General features: G+C 44.9%; 1 protein-coding gene across 1 annotated transcript; it reads left to right on the top strand.

Annotated features, from left to right (window-relative positions):
* Window positions 1–502: 502 nt before the first annotated feature.
* Window positions 503–3,962, top strand: TEX52 (testis expressed 52; the record flags this gene model as incomplete). Its single annotated transcript, XM_083366610.1, has 2 exons — window positions 503–1,020; window positions 3,704–3,962. The coding sequence occupies 2 exons, from the start codon at window positions 503–505 to the stop codon at window positions 3,960–3,962; spliced, it is 777 nt and encodes a 258-aa protein (XP_083222736.1).
* Window positions 3,963–15,674: the final 11,712 nt, after the last annotated feature.

Genomic DNA, 15,674 nt, shown 5'->3' with positions numbered 1-15,674 from the left:
CAATTAACCAGTGGAACAACCTGCCTCCAGAAGTGGTGAATGCTCCAACACTGGAGGGTTTTAGGAAGAGTTTGAACAACCACTTGTTTGAAATGGTGTAGGGTTTTCTGCCTAAGCAGGGGATTGGACTAGATGACCTCCAAGGTCCCTTCCTCCTCCTCCTCCTCCTCCTCCTCCTCCTCCTCCTCCTCCTCCTCCTCCTCTTCTTCATCTTCTTCTTCTTCTTCTTCTTCTTCTTCTTCTTCTTCTTCTTCTTCTTCTTCTTCTTCTTCTTCTTCTTCTTCTTCTTCTTCTTCTTTATCTTCTTCTTCTTCTTCTTCTTCTTCTTCTTCTTCTTCTTCTTCTTCTTCTTCTTCTTCTTCTTCTTCTTCTTCTTCTTCTTTATTATGTGGCATACAAGATGGATAAATAAATAAAATATTGCTAAGATTGCTGGAGCTTCTGAGGTCTGTGACCCACTTTCTCTTTCCCAGCTAGGACCTCTCTGCTGGCTTTTTCAAAGATGTCCACCTGGAAAGAGAGGCACTACCTTTGTGCGGAGAAATACACACCCTGGCCGGGGTTTTCTCCTCGGCCCTACCACAAACTAGCTACTCAGAAGCCTCCCTGCACAGATGCCAAAATCAAAGTTTGCCAGAAAATCCGTTGCCCGCTGGAGGAAGCCGTCCTTTGGCATATCTGGGGCTACCACACCTGGCTGGATGTAGGAAGATTGCCCCCCATCTACCACCCCAGACCCGACAAGCCTTTTGATAGCAACACCTGGCGATGGATCACTGCCCCCAGGAAGCCCTCCATGGCTGAGCCCCCGGTCCCACCACCTTCCCTCTTGGATGGAAACACCTACCTCAAGTTCATTGAAGGGGAAGCCTTGTTTGTGGACCCCAGGCACAAAAAGCGAGTCCTGAGCCTCACGCAGGACGAAGTGAGCAAGTGTGAGCAGCTGAAGCTGAGAAGTGAATGTCGTGCGCCCCCTTTAGATGCTCAAGGAAACATTATGCCTCCCAAGGAGCTGAGGCGGTAAGATACATGGCTTTCCTTCATATTTTCCTCCCCCAGAGACAGGGGGTCCTTGACCCAAGGGTGCTTTTTTTACGAGGCAACTGGGCTGCTTTGGTTTTTTTCTTTGAAGACCTTTCACTTCTGATCCCAGAAGCTGCTTCAGCTCCGACTGGATGGTGAGGAGTGGAAGGATTTATGCTCCTTGCAGACCGCTGGGTCATTTGCCTTCTTTTAGAAGAGGCGTTGAGGCCACTTGGAGGCTTGCCTGTGGTCCTCAGGGTCACCTGTGTAGGTGTGCAAATGGGTGTGGAGCTCAGGTGACCTTGAAGGCACAGATCAACCTCCAAGTCCCTAACCCTACAGACAGAATTGTTCCTCACCTATAGACAGAATCTTGCCAAATTAAAGCAAACGACTTGCGTCATTGAAAAGGGAGGAGCTGACGGGATTCTCTTCCTCCCAACGGAACTATCTAAACCTTGCAGCCCCTCCCTTCTGGGAATCCAGAGTACATTCCACTACACTAGCTGCTTCACAAGCTCCCTTCAGTGCAGGAGATTTTGCATGATCTGAGGAGACTTCCAGGTAGTTGAGTTGTGGAGGGACCCTGCCCAGAGCTGGGCATCGTTTCCTTCCTCCATTTTCTCTTGTTCTGACTTTCCTACACCCATCTCAGTTCTGCTGTGTACTAAAAGAGAATTTTGGTGCCTTGGGCTATTGTGATCAACCACTGTGTATGTTCTGTTCGAGCAGTTGGGTAGTGGTATTCCTGAGAGTTTCTCAGTTTCCTAGTGTCCTAGTGGAACTCTGAAAATAGAGTCCTCTCAGTGTATATTTGCAACGGGGGCGATCTCTCTCTCTCTCTCTCTCTCTCTCTCTCTCTCTCTCTGGCACAGACTTTAGATAACCTTTATTGTCATTCTTTTTCCTGTGGGCACAACGGCACACATTAAAAAAATGAAATTTAGTTGCTTGGTCTCAAAGCGTACACATACATAACACACATTTAAAACATACTATGTACAACCTATGCATAGACCTACACCCTTACATCTAAGTAACAAATAAATATTAGTCACTGTCCATCTTGAATACATAACGGAAGGAGGAAGCTTTAGAGTTCGCAAGGTTGACACTGTATGGAACAATCTGGATATTCTGCTTCGGATACCACGGAGCCCCCCTCCTCCCAGAAGGTAACAAGGAAAACAGGTTGTGAAGAGGGTGTGTAGCGTCCCAGACAATCTTGCAGACCCTGCTCAAGCAACGCTTCTGTGCCGTGTCCTGGATGGAAGGGAGGGAACTGCCAATGATCTTTGCTGTCCTCACCACTCTCTGCACCGCCTTCCTGTCCGAAGCAGGGATGCTTCCAAACAAGACTGCGATGCCGTATGACAGGATGCTCTCAATCGTCCCTCTGTAGAAAGTGGTCAGGGCAGGGGAAGGAAGATGTGCTTTTCTCATGCGATGCAGAAAATGCAGGCACCGCTGTGCCCGCTTCACCAGGGTCTCGCAATTAAGCAACCAAGCCAGCCTACTTGTGAACTGCACACCCAGGAATTTGATGCTGGCAAACCATCTCCACAGGGGAATCATTAATGCAGAGAGAAGTGTGGCTGTGCCTGCCTTTTCTGAAATCGACAATGATCTCTGGTTTTTCCAGTGTTTAAAACTGGGCTGTTTTCCTTACACCAGTTCACCAAACTTATTGGTGAAAAGGACTTATTTCTTCAGCCCTATTCGCATCTCGGGAGACCATCATCTCTGACCATTGATTCCTGCTTAGCCAGCCCAGCAGCGAACTGTGGCATCCCCACAGTTTGGACTGAGAGATGCCAAAACTGGCTCTTGTCTCAGCTTATTATGAAAATACAGGTGGTCCTCGACGTGCGGCCACCAGGGAGCCCCAAATTTCTACCACAGAGTGAGACATTTGTTAAGTGATTTTTGCTTGACACTAGGAACTTTCTGGCCACGGCGGTGGATTTGTTAAGCTACTAACACGGCGGTTAAGTAAATCAAGCTTCCCCGTGGACTTTGCTTGTCTGAAAGTCGGAAAAGGGGATCACGGGACCCCAAGACGGTCATAAAGATGAACCAGTTGCCAAGCATCTTGAATTTTCATCACGGGACCCTGGGGGTGCTGCACTGGTCATACGTGTGAAAAAAAAGGGTCATCAGTTGCTTTTCTTTGGCGCCGTTGTACCTTCAGTCAGTCAGTCAATGAACTGTTGTAAATCGAGGATTACCTAGATTTACCACGGTGGCGGCATCCCAAGGTCACGTCATCACCATTTGTAACCTTCTCAGCTGACTTATGACAGGCAGAGTCAAGTGTGTGTGTGTGTGTGTGTGTGTGTGTGTGTGTGTGTGTGTGAAAGCTGGATTTGCTTAACAACCACACGTTTCACTGAACTGCAATGCTTCACTTAAACATGGCAAAAAAAAATTTGCAAAACCAAGTGCACCTCGCTTGAACAAATGGAAATTCTGGTCCAGATTGTGTCCTTAAGTGAAGGATTACCTTTTTTTTTTAGTGATGTCGTAGCTTTGACCGGTCACTTAAACGGATGGATTTTAAGTTGATAACTACCTCTGGTTGTAAGTAGTCTGTAGAATATGGCGCGTGATGCAATCCCTTCCTTGATGCAATCCCGGTAAACGGTAACCGTTGCTATGGTTCTCCTTATCTTTTGGGCAGGTACAACTATCTGCTTTCAGGAAAACCGCCCGCTTCTGTCTTTGTGGAGCTGCAGCCTGTCGCGCCTCCTGCTCCAGGATGTTGGAGTTATCCCTGTCCAAGCCTTCAACCTCATTATCAAGACTCTGCCCTTAAGTTTGCTCTGAAGAACAACAGCCCCGTTTACCAGGAGGTGGTGGGAAAATACCAGGAACTGGTCCTTTCTGGGGATCGGATACGGTCCTCCACACCAGTCAGCCAAATAAACAGGAAAGCTTGAATCCTGCCCTTTCGAGCCACTCTGGAAAAGTCCAGAATTGGGGATGTCTTGGCCAAGCAGTCCCGAATAGCCACCAGCATCCCCCAGTGTTGTCATCCGGGGTGCACCTCCCCCATTGTTGTCATCCAGGGTGCGTACATTAATTTTATAGTCCTTCCTTCTCCCAAGAGAGAATCCAAGGATCTGTGGGAAGGTGAACATATCATAAGGGTCCCCAGTCAGGATGAACGTAGGTCAGAGTATTGTGGGAACGAAAGGACGCAGCGTCTTTATCGTGCTCATGGTAAGGGGTCCTTGTTAAGGGGCTTCCTGTTGACCAAATACTTGCCCTGCGGAGCAAAAACGTGTTGATTGGGAAGCAGAAACCATCATGGGCACAAGCTGCTTTTCTGAACTTTTCTACCAAGCTTCAAGGCTGGATGCAACCTCCGTAAGTTGTATTCTGAATACGTCGTAAGGTGACTACTCAACATTCAGAGATCCGGTAGCTGTGGGGAGCCAGTTGAAGCCCTTTCTTCGATATAATGAGGAATGGGAAGGATGTTCTTCAGCCTTGGAGAAGTGTGCTTAAATAATTGTGCTGCTTCCTCCCCCCCCCACTTGGCCCTTCCATCTTCTGTCCATCCAACTCAATAACGTACCAGCAGAAATATAACCAGTTCCTTCTGCTGTATTGCACACACTATACGTGTTGTATTGCACACATTTGTGTTTGAACGTTAACACACTGATGTCTGAAGGACGCTAAGAAGATCAGACCAGAAACTTCTGCATACGTTTTGCTGCTAAACGTGTTTTTAATAAATTCATTTAAATGGTCGTCTGCATTGGTTTCAAACAAAGTTTCTGCTGGATATGGAATGGAGACTCTTTTGGTTATCTGAGTGACCAATTACAAACAGGCCTCAACGTACATTTAGTGACCACTCGGTTACAAATGAAAAAAAATATGACATGACTGTTTTTCATACTTAAGACCGTTGCAGCATCCCCATGGTCATGTGATCAAAATTTGGACATTTGGCAACTGATTCCTATTTATGACAGTTGCAGTGTCCCGGGGTCACGGGATCCCCTTGGTTGATCTTCCGACGAGCAAAATTCAGCAGGAAAGGTAGATTTGCTGAACAACCGTGTTACTAACTTGGCATCTGCAGCAATTCACTTAACAACGGTGCCCAGAAAGGTTGTAAAAACGGGACGAAATTCGCTTAACCATTGTTTTGCTTAGCAACAGAAAATTTGGGCTCAGATGCAGTTGTGGGTTGGGACAATCTATATTCCAGAAACACACTGGAAAGAGTGAATATAGTCCTGCTACTTCTCCTGGACCTGTCGGCTGTTTCAAATTTTGTCACCATGCAGACTAAACTTTTGGGGACTCTGTTTTGCATCTTCTGACAGATGGTACTCAAAAGATGATTGCTGGAAGACCACAATGGGCCAGTGACCCAAAGGTGATTTTTTTTCCAAGAGGCAACTGGATTATTCTTTGTTTTTTCTTTGAAGAGGTCTCACTTCTCATCCCAGAAGTTTCTTCAGATTCTGACTGGATGGTGGGGAGTGGAAGGATTTATACTCCTTGCAGAGAGCTGGTCCTTTGCCTTCTTTTAGAGAGTCGTTGAGGCCACCTGGAGGCTTACCGGTGTCCTGAAGGTCACCTAAATGGTGCAAGTGGGTGTGGAGCTTTCTTGGAACTGCTGAAAGGACCGTGTTGTAGACCGGGCCCCGGGAAAAGCTGGCAAGCCCTGCCCCACTTATGGTAGCACCACCGCGCAGGCACTAGCGGCCCCATTTGTGCATGCGCAGGGCCGCTAGCACTGCTGCCGGTGTCATACGGGCACCAGCGGCCTGTTCATGCATGTGCACTGGCACCAGCGCTTGCTCCATAGGCGTGTGCGGCCCACTTGTGCATATGAGTGCATGCTAGTGCCACCATTATGCACGCACCTGTTTGCAAATTTGTGCAGGGCCGCCCGCATGCACATTTCTTGGCTGCTCCCTTTCCTTCCGGGCCACTAAGCCGGAAACGTTGGGGAACCCTGACATAGATGCTGTATGTATGTTTACTTCTCTTCTGTCATGTTCTCATTATAAGGTAAATAATAATAATGGCCAGATAAAAGGGATCTGACAACAATCCTCCCCTTGCGATCCATTTTTACCCATATTATTCATCCAAAGTTTAAGACCGATACGCTCGTACTGCTTTTTCTAGGTAGATCCAGGTTTGCCATTATTACACTCTTTTTGGATATATATATATATTGTTTAGGGACGCGGTGGCTCAGTGGATTAGGATGCTGAGCTTGTCGATCAGAAGGTCGGCAGTTTGGCGGGTCGAATCCTGGGTGCCGCGTAACAGAGTGAGCGCCTGTTACTCGTCCCAGCTTCTGCCAACCTAGCAGTTCGAAAGCACATCAAAATACAAGTAGAAAAATAGGGACCACTCCGGTGGGAAGGTAACAGCGTTCCGTGCGCCTTTGGCGTCTAGTCATGCCGGCCACATGACCACGGAGACGTCCTCGGACAAGCGCTGGCTCTTTGGCTTTGAAACGGAGATGAACACCGGCCCCTAGAGTTGGAAACGACTAGCACGCATGTGCGGGGGAACCTTTACCTTTACCTTCATATATTGTTTATTATTGTTATAGTCCTTTAATAACAATTTACTTCCCATTTAGACTAGGGTCATCTACTCCGTTGCTGCTCCAGGCAGGAGGTGGGTGGAAAGCCAGAATAATGAGAGATGATTTAATTAGCTCATAGTTCCTGAAATTGCTTGCTAAGACGGGAAGATCAAACGTGTGGGTCTGATTTCCACTTAGTGTGAAACGCAAGCAGGAGGCTTTTCAAGGATGCTGCAACCCACAGAGAAATCCGTTGCAGGCGCATTCCCTTGATCCAATCTGCGGGAAGCTGATCGTACAGAATCAGCTTGAATCCAGCAGGAATGGGATAGCATAACTTCGGAAACCGAATCCTATGCCAGCGGCCTAACTCAAACCCGAGGGCCATTTATGGGAGCAAGCAGAGCTGCAAACACTGGTGTTAAGAAGAAGCAACACAGCCACAACTGAAGCCCCGAGGGAGGTCAAGAGAAATCCATGCCACAAGGAAGGACAAAAGGCTACGGTACCCGGGGGGCAATTCCAGCTGGAAAAATTCTTTTAGGGAGGCCAGTTAGCGATCAGATTTACCAAAGAACACCAAGGGGAAATGAGGTTTTCCTGGTCTCTCAAAATAACAGCTTCATTTGGCTTCATCCAACGGTGGATGGATGGAAGCTGATCAAGGAGAGAAGAACCTAAGGCTAAGGATAAATGTCCTAACGATGAGAACAATCAACCAGTGGAACGTCTTGCCACCAGAAGTTGTGGGGGCTCCATCACTGGAGGCTTTCAAGGTTCAAGGTGTTGGTAATGACCTACAAAGCCCTCCATGGCATGGGTCCAGAATACCTTGGGGAGCACCTGCAGCCGGCGTCAACTTCCCTCCGCCCAGTACGCTCCCACAGAGAGGGCCTCCTCAGGGTGCCACCGGTCAAAGAATGCCGACTGGTGGCCCCCAGGGGGAGAGCGTTCTCTGTGGGTGCACCGGATTTATGGAACCATCTTCCGGTTGAGCTCCGGATGGCGCCCGATCTCCGCTCCTTCCGGCGTGATCTTAAAACCCATCTCTTTAAACAAGCTGGCCTGGCCTGATGGGACGGGGTGGGATTTTTATAAATGACTTCAATTTTAAATTTGTATTATTTATGGGCATTGTTTAATCATGGTTTAATAATTTTAATTTTTGTATCTATTTTTATGTATTGCCCTGTTCACCACCCTGAGTCTCTTGAGAGAAGGGCGGTATACAAATTAAATTAATAAATAAATAATAAATAAGAAGAGACTGGACAGCCATTTGACTGGAATGGTATACAGTAGGATCTCCAGCTTGAGCAGGGGGTTGGATTAGATGGCCTTCAATATCCCTTCCAACTGCTCTGCTCTGCTCTAGTCTAGTCTACCTTACCCTACCCTAACCTATTCAGCAGAGGGCTGGACTAGAAGACCTCCAGGGTCCCTTCCAGCTGTATTCTGATTGTTTATTCTATTCCATTCCATTCCATTCTATTCCTTATTCCTATTCTATTCCTTATTCTATTCTATTCTATTCTATTCTATTCTATTCTATTCTATTCTATTCTATTCTATTCTATTCTATTCTATTCTATTCTATTCTATTCTATTCTATTCTATTCTATTCTATTCTATTCTATTCCCCTGTGAAGTAAGTGGCACCCAAAATGCCCCTGAATTTTGTAGCATCTTGAAAAATGACTCCACGAGGGGCTTTTTTTAAATCTCTCTTTTTCATCTCTCTTTCCCTCTCTTTGTGCAGCAGCTTTTTGCAAAGACAAGGACTGCCTTGATATTTTTTTCCCAACAGATTTTTTTCCCTCCAGATTTTTTTTTAAACTTGGCAGTTTAATAAGTTGTCTAAAAGCCCGGGGGCTTAAATGGCTGACTCCAACAAAACGGGAACACCGGGCAGTGCCCAAGCCTAGATTCCCTTCCTTGTTCACCGCAGGAAACTGAGTTCTGAATAAACCCTAGTCTGATGTCATTTGGTTAGCCAAAAAATTAATTAATTGGTTAGCCAAAAAATTAATTAATTAAAATTAAAATTAATATATCCTGTTTAGGCTACAGTCAACTGCCTAAAACAGGGGCCTTCAAACTTGGCCCTTTTGTGACTTGTGGACTTCAACTCCCAGAATTCCTCCTGTCTGGCAGAAGAATTCTGGGAGTTGAAGTCCACAAGTCATAAAAGGGCCAAGTTTGAAGACCCCTGGCCTAAAAACCTGCAAGGCCAGGCTTGAGTTGCGGGCAGCCAAGGGACAGGCGAAGAGGTTGTTAAATGAGTTTTGCTCCATTTTATCTTTATCTTTATCTTTATCTTTATTAGACTTATATACCACCCTTCTCCCGTAGGACTCAGGGCGGTTCTTTGCCAGAGTAAATCAAATAACTGCGGTTGTTAAGTGAATCATACAGACGTTAAATGAATTTGGCTTCCCCTACCCACCCCCATTGACTTTGCTCATCCAAACCCAGCATGGAAGGTTTACTACCACTGATCCCATGTCTGAATTGGGATCACGTGACCGTGGGGATGCTGCGATGGTCGCTAAGTGTGAAAATGGGTCACAAGTCGCTTTTTTTTCATTGCCCTTGTAACGTTGGTCACGAAATGAAGAGTTGTAAGTTGAGGTCAACTGTGGAAGCATCTTTTTCCCGGGCCAATTTGCTCCTGCGAGCAACACATACCCGGGCTCCTTCCTCCAAGCTGACCCATTTTGAACTTGTAATAGGAAGACCTGAAGTTCTACACTAATTGGATATTTTTTGATTAATCCTGTTTATTTTAATAAGTAAAGATTAGAGTTGGTGAGGACATTAAAAGAGGGCTGATAGACAGGCGGTAACAGAGGAAGAGAAGAGATGGAAGAGATTTGAGCGTTCCTGCTTGGATTGCTAGCAAATGTCACTGCTCCTCCTCCTCCTCCCTCTCCTCCTCCCCCCCTTCCTCTGGCTTCTGCTTCTTCCTCTATTCCTCCTCCTCTCCTCTCCTTTTTCTCCTCCTCCTCCTCCTCCTCCTCCTCCTTTTCCCTTCCTCCTCTTCTCCTCCTCCTCCCATCCTCCCCCTCATCCTCTTCTCTTCCTCCTTGTCCTTTTCCTCCTCTGCTCTCCTCCTCCTCCTCCTCCTCCTCCTCAACACCCACTCTTCAGCTGTTGAGGAAGACACAAAGTTCTGCTTCTCGCTCTTCTGGCAGCTTCAACCACTGTTCACCAAGTTGGTTGTAGCATGTCCTTGATGCTCTCTCTCCATGGTCTTCTGGGTCTACTTCATGTTCTTTGACTGGCTTCTCTCTCTCTCTCTCTCTCTCTCTCTCTCTCTCTCTCTCTCTCTCTCTCTCTCTCTCTCTCTCTCTCTCCTTGTATGCCATGCTGTTGTGATTCAGGATCAGCCTGTGGGTTCGGCAGTTGGGTCGGACGACTCAGAGGAGGAGGAGGGGGGCATTGAAGAGCTTGCTGATGATGGCCTTGAGGCTCTGCAGAGCCCTCAGCCAGGCCCCTCCCACCTGGTCACTACGCAGACCCAGCTGTGTGAGCCTGACAGCGTGGATGAAGATGACCCACAGCTGGCCCTGTTCAAGGACGCCCGACGCAGGAGGCAGTCAATCAGGAGCAAACAGAGGAAGGCAATGGGGCACCTCGGAAGGAGGCAGAGAGAAGCCACGCCCTGAACTGTATAAAAGGGGAATGCGTGGGAGGGCTGGTTTGCTGAAGGCAACCACTTGAAAAGCTCCTGTTTCTTGGTTCGTGTCTTGTTCTGTTTGTTTTTGTATTCATAAATTTGGCAGGCTTAATTCCAGCCTCTTGCCTTCTTGTAAAAGGGGTTGTCCCTGCCTTTTCTGCAGGGCCGGTAGCAGGCTGGTACAGAACACATGCCTTCCCAGCTGAGCCAACCGCACGGCCCGTCCTGGCTCCTTGAAACACTGGGAGATTTTTGCAATCTCACTCATGGGGTCTTTTGGACCTGCGGGACTGAGGGAAAAAAATAAAATAATAAAATAAAATAAAAAATACAAGCGCTTGTTCAGGAGTTGTTGAGTGCAGCTTAGACCGCCTCTACCCTCTTAATGCTGGGCCCTATCGATTATATGTTTCTGGCTCACTTTTCTTCTAGGAGTTGCACGCTGCCTACCAGGTTTTATTCCCAGCAAGCCTTTCGAGAGGCTGTGTTCTTCTACAGCAGGGTGGAGGAAAATAAATAAATAAAAATAAAAACATTAATAATAATAACGAAGGCCCCCCGAGGGCATCGTGGCAGTTCGAAACCCAAATCAACTTTCCCTTTTCCAGAGATGCCTTTACTCCAGCTGGAACATGAGTGGGACGGTCTTCCAGGCTGGAAAGGCTGCAGAGAGGCTGTTGCAACCGTTTGTAGGCTTGTACAGTCATGCTGCAGAGAAGGCTATCAATTATGAATGAAACTCATTCTTGAAGAGAAAAAGCTTTTGCGAGTTGGACAGGCCGCAGGGAATAAATAGGTTTATGAACCGGATTACAAAAATGCATTTTAAATGAGCGATTTCCAATGTCACATGGTGACGGCTCGAATAGCACTGCTTTCCTTTGCATAATGGCATCAAGCAATCACTCTCCAGTGATCACTCAACTTTTCTCTTCTCTTCTCTTCTGTTCTCTTCTCTTCTCTTCTCTTCTCTTCTCTTCTCTTCTCTTCTCTTCTCTTCTCTTTTGTTTTCATTTCTTTTCTCTCCTCTCTCCCCTCCCCTCCCCTCCCCTCTCCTATTTCTTGTCTTTTTTTTACAAACATTAAAGCATTTTTTTGTGAGTGGCATTACAAGTCAAAATGTGACTCACTGTGATTAATATCAGGATCTTAGGCAGATTTTAGGACAAAGGAGTCACATCAAGCCTGCAGGTTTTGGACTAAGCTGTCTCCGATGGAATTTATTTTATTTATTCACATTCCACAGCTCATCGTAGTATATTGTACGTATATAATCATTTAGTGTATGACGAGAACATGACGTAAGGGAAGTGAACACACACACAGAAAGACACACACGCAGTCCACCATCCAAAAGCATACAACGGCTTAGAACAATAACAATCCAAGATAAAAGCAAGCAATCAACCTGGCTCTCGTTTACACACCTCCCAATTTATATATATATATATATATATATATATATATATATATATATATATATATATATATATATATATATATATATATATATATGTGTGTGTGTGTGTGTGTGTGTGTGTGTGTGTGTGTGTGTGTGTGTGTATGTATGTATGTATGTATGTATGTAAATTATTCAAATTGCTAATAAAGAATATATATATATGTAAATTATTCAAATTGCTAATAAAGAATTTAGGGAGGCTGATATGATCATTTCGAACTTCTTATGTTCTCATCATTCATTCGTCGTTCTGGGACGAAGCTGAAGCCACCAGCCTGAGGATGACGGATGAGATTTCGTCGAAACGTTGCTCTTATACCTTCAATTCTATGTGGGGAAAAACCCGAATGACCAAAGATCTACATACAAACACCCGCGAAAACCTCAGAAAACATATATATATATATATATATATATATATATATATATATATATATATATATATATATATATATATATATATATATATATATATGTTTAACAATATCTTGTGAAAGATGACAACGAACTCAAACGAATTTGAACCGCATTTATCTTAGGCCCCAAATTCAAAGGAATTCTTGATTATTTTACGAAATTTGCTTTGTTTTATTCCAATTTGCCATTTGAGACAACCTCTTACAAATCCTTACCCTAAAAAGCATTTGGAGATGAGTAGCATCTTGCTACGTCAGACTGATTGATTGTAATTGTTTCGATTGATTTTTGTTTTCAATCTCCTTATATTAATCCCGTAAACTACTCAGCATCCTTGGAAACGGAGCATCATATAATGAAACTTAAGATGACTCTGAACACCGTCTCAGTCCTCTTAAAAGTCAAAATTGTTATGGCAATCCAGAAGCAGCCAATCTTATGTACTATGCTTTTACAGAGGAAGCAAACAGACTAACTCACCCACAAAAGAAGGTTAGAAATGTACTTTTTTAAAAACAACAACAACAACCCCTCTCATTTCTTTCAAATGTGTCATTCAAATTGAGTAGAATCTGTATACAGGTAGTCAAATGTTTCAGTCCTCTGGGTCATAGTTATCCCAAAGGTGCTTTTTCCCCCCCAGGAGGCAACTAGACTTTCTTTCTTTTTCTTTGAAGATCTTTCCCTTCTCATCCAAGAAGCTGCTTCAGCTCTGACTGGATGGTGGGGGAATAGAAAGATTTATACTGCTTGCAGTCAGCTGGTCATTTGCCTTCTTTTAGGGAGCAGTTGAGGCCACCTGGAAGCTTATCTGTGTACTCAGAGGTCACCTGAGTGGTGCAAATGGGTGTGGAGCCGGCGTGCCTGGCTGAGGAATTCTGGGAGTTGAAGTCCACAAGTCATCGAAGGGCCAAGTTTGAAGACCCCTGCTTGTGGACTTCAACTCCCAGAATTCTTAAGCCAGCGTGCCTGGCTGAGGAATTCTGGGAGTTGAAGTCCACAAGTCATCAAAGGGCCAAGTTTGAAGACCCCTGCTTGTGGACTTCAAGTCCCAGAATTCTTAAGCCACCGTGCCTGGCTGAGGAATTCTGGGAGTTGAAGTCCACAAGTCATCAAAGGGCCAAGTTTGAAGATCCCTGACCTAAACTGTGTGTTTTAGACGCTGAACAGAACACGTCTTTCCAAAGTGTCAAAGTGAAGGAAACCACACCAGCTCAAAACTTGCTTTGAGGCATCAAACCAGCAAGCCAAAAATGTACTGGAGGCTGGATTCTGCCTATTTTGCATTAAATGACATCAGTTAAAAATCTATTATTATCGTGTCAGCCCTGCAGAAATCCAGCCTGGGCTGGATGCACAATAGCTGATGAAGAACAAATTGTGCTCTTCAGGCCATCTTAAGCTGTTAAAAAAAATCTTAGCAACGATATTTATCAGGGAAACCATGTCATTGGAGCAGGGAAGGGGATCCTGGTGCAGTTTGGCATAATCTGAGATGTAAGCTTCATTAAAAGTGGGCACTGGGAATTAAAAGACAGCAATCAACGACAGGCGGATGGATATTTGAATAATTATGTAATTTTTATCAAAGGGAAAGGACTAAATCTTACTCCAAAACCGGTGTGAATGTCTTGATACTTTCAAATTAATGGGATGGGATGGGATGGGATGGGATGGAGTGGAATGGAATGGAGTAGCGTAGAGCAGAGTAGAGTAGAGTAGAGTAGAGTAGAGTAGAGTAGAGTAGAGTAGAGTAGAGTAGAGTAGAGTAGAGTAAAGTAGAGTAGAGTGGAGTGGAGTGGAGCGGAATAGAATAGAATAGAATAGAATAGAATAGAATAGAATAGAATAGAATAGAATAGAATAGAATAGAATAGAATTCTTTATTGGCCAATTGTGATTGGATACACAAGGAATTTGTCTCCGGTGCAGAAGCTCTCAATGTATATACAAAGAACAAAGTGATATAATCATAAGATACCAACAGGAGAAAGTAAGAGGAAAGACGAGAAGGATAATAACATGTAGAACTATTATTGATCATAGAATAACAGGGTTGGAAGGGACCTTAGAGGTCATCTAGTCCAACCCCCTGCTCAAGCAGGAGACCCTATACCATTCTGGACAAATGGGTGTCTGGTCTCTTCTTGAAAACCTCCGGGGATGGAGCAAGTCACAGCTTCCATTGGATTTAATGATCTTCCAACTTCTTGTCCTGGCCTCTGGTGCTTTGGAGAATAGGTCAGCCTCCTCTTCTCTGTGATAACCCCTCAGTTTCTGGAAGATCTCTATCATATCACCCCTAGTCCCTTTCTTTGTTAGGTTAGATAAGCCTAGTTCCTTCAATTCTTCATCACACAGTTTAGCCTCCAGATCCCTTCGTTGCTGTTCTCTCCACTCTCTCCATGTGCAGCTCAGTGGAGGGCTAATGTCCCTTCAGCAACAGCCCTTCAGCATAGTAAGGGAAGCCTGAGATGGAATTTGAGTGTGTTTTCCTGGCATTGAACCCAAGGATTAGCGAAGAAGCTCTCTGCAACTTCTCCAGAGTGGAGATTTATGGAGGAGGAAAGCCCAGTTCTTGGTTTGCTATTCTCTCTCTCTCTCTGCCTGAGCATCTGAGATTCCCAGTATGCTGGAAGGAAACAGCCCGCAAAATTAATCCCAGAGACTCTGCCAAGTGAAGGCTAGAGAGGAGGTATCTATTGCTACCAACACTGTGCACTGCGAAAGGGATCTCCGAGTCCTAGTGGACAATCGCTTAAATATGAGCCAGTCCTGTGCTGCAGCAGCCAAAAAGGCCAATGCAATCCTAGGCTGCATTAACAGAGGGACAGAATCAAGATCACGTTAAATGCTAGCACCCTTAATGTTGGAGGTGTGGCTGTGAGGATGCAACGTATTTTCATATATGGTGGACTTGTAAAAGGGTTAAAGCATTTTGGATTAAAATTTGGTGGAATATGCAAAAAATATTCAAGAAAAGGATAAAGTTTTGTCCGCAATTGTTTTTACTGGGCATTATCACAGATACTACCGTTGTGGACACTAAGCTGATGTTGAATTTAATTACGGCAGCGAGACTTTTAGTAGCGCAATATTGGAAGAAGGAAGAACTGCCGACTATAGAAGAATGGACTTTAAAAGTTTCCAATTTGGCGGAAATGGCAAAGATCTCAGCGTATTTGAAAGACCATTCGCAACAGAGATATATTGTGGAGTGGAAAAAATGGATTGATTACATCCAGAATAAATATGGAACTAAAAAGTTTCACTTAGCATTTGATTAAGTAGTGGATTTATATGATGTAGCTTGTAGTTATTTTATTAAGAGTTAAAGTGTGTCAGAATTTAATACTTTATTGTTGTTTGCATATTTTAGATTATGTTTGTTTGTATTTTTATACCCTGTATTTAGCTCTGGGAAGTCGGGGAGGGGGGGGAGGGGAGAGTTGGGGAGGTTTGGGGAGAGGGGAGGGGGAGGGGAGGGGTTTTGTATTTAAAAATGTACTGTAAAACTTTTCAAT

The sequence above is a fragment of the Vipera ursinii genome (genome assembly GCF_947247035.1).
Source record: "Vipera ursinii genome assembly, chromosome: 6".
Classification (NCBI taxonomy): domain Eukaryota; kingdom Metazoa; phylum Chordata; class Lepidosauria; order Squamata; family Viperidae; genus Vipera; species Vipera ursinii.
Note: the sequence above shows the minus strand (reverse complement) of the source record. Positions and strands in the feature narration are given on the sequence as shown.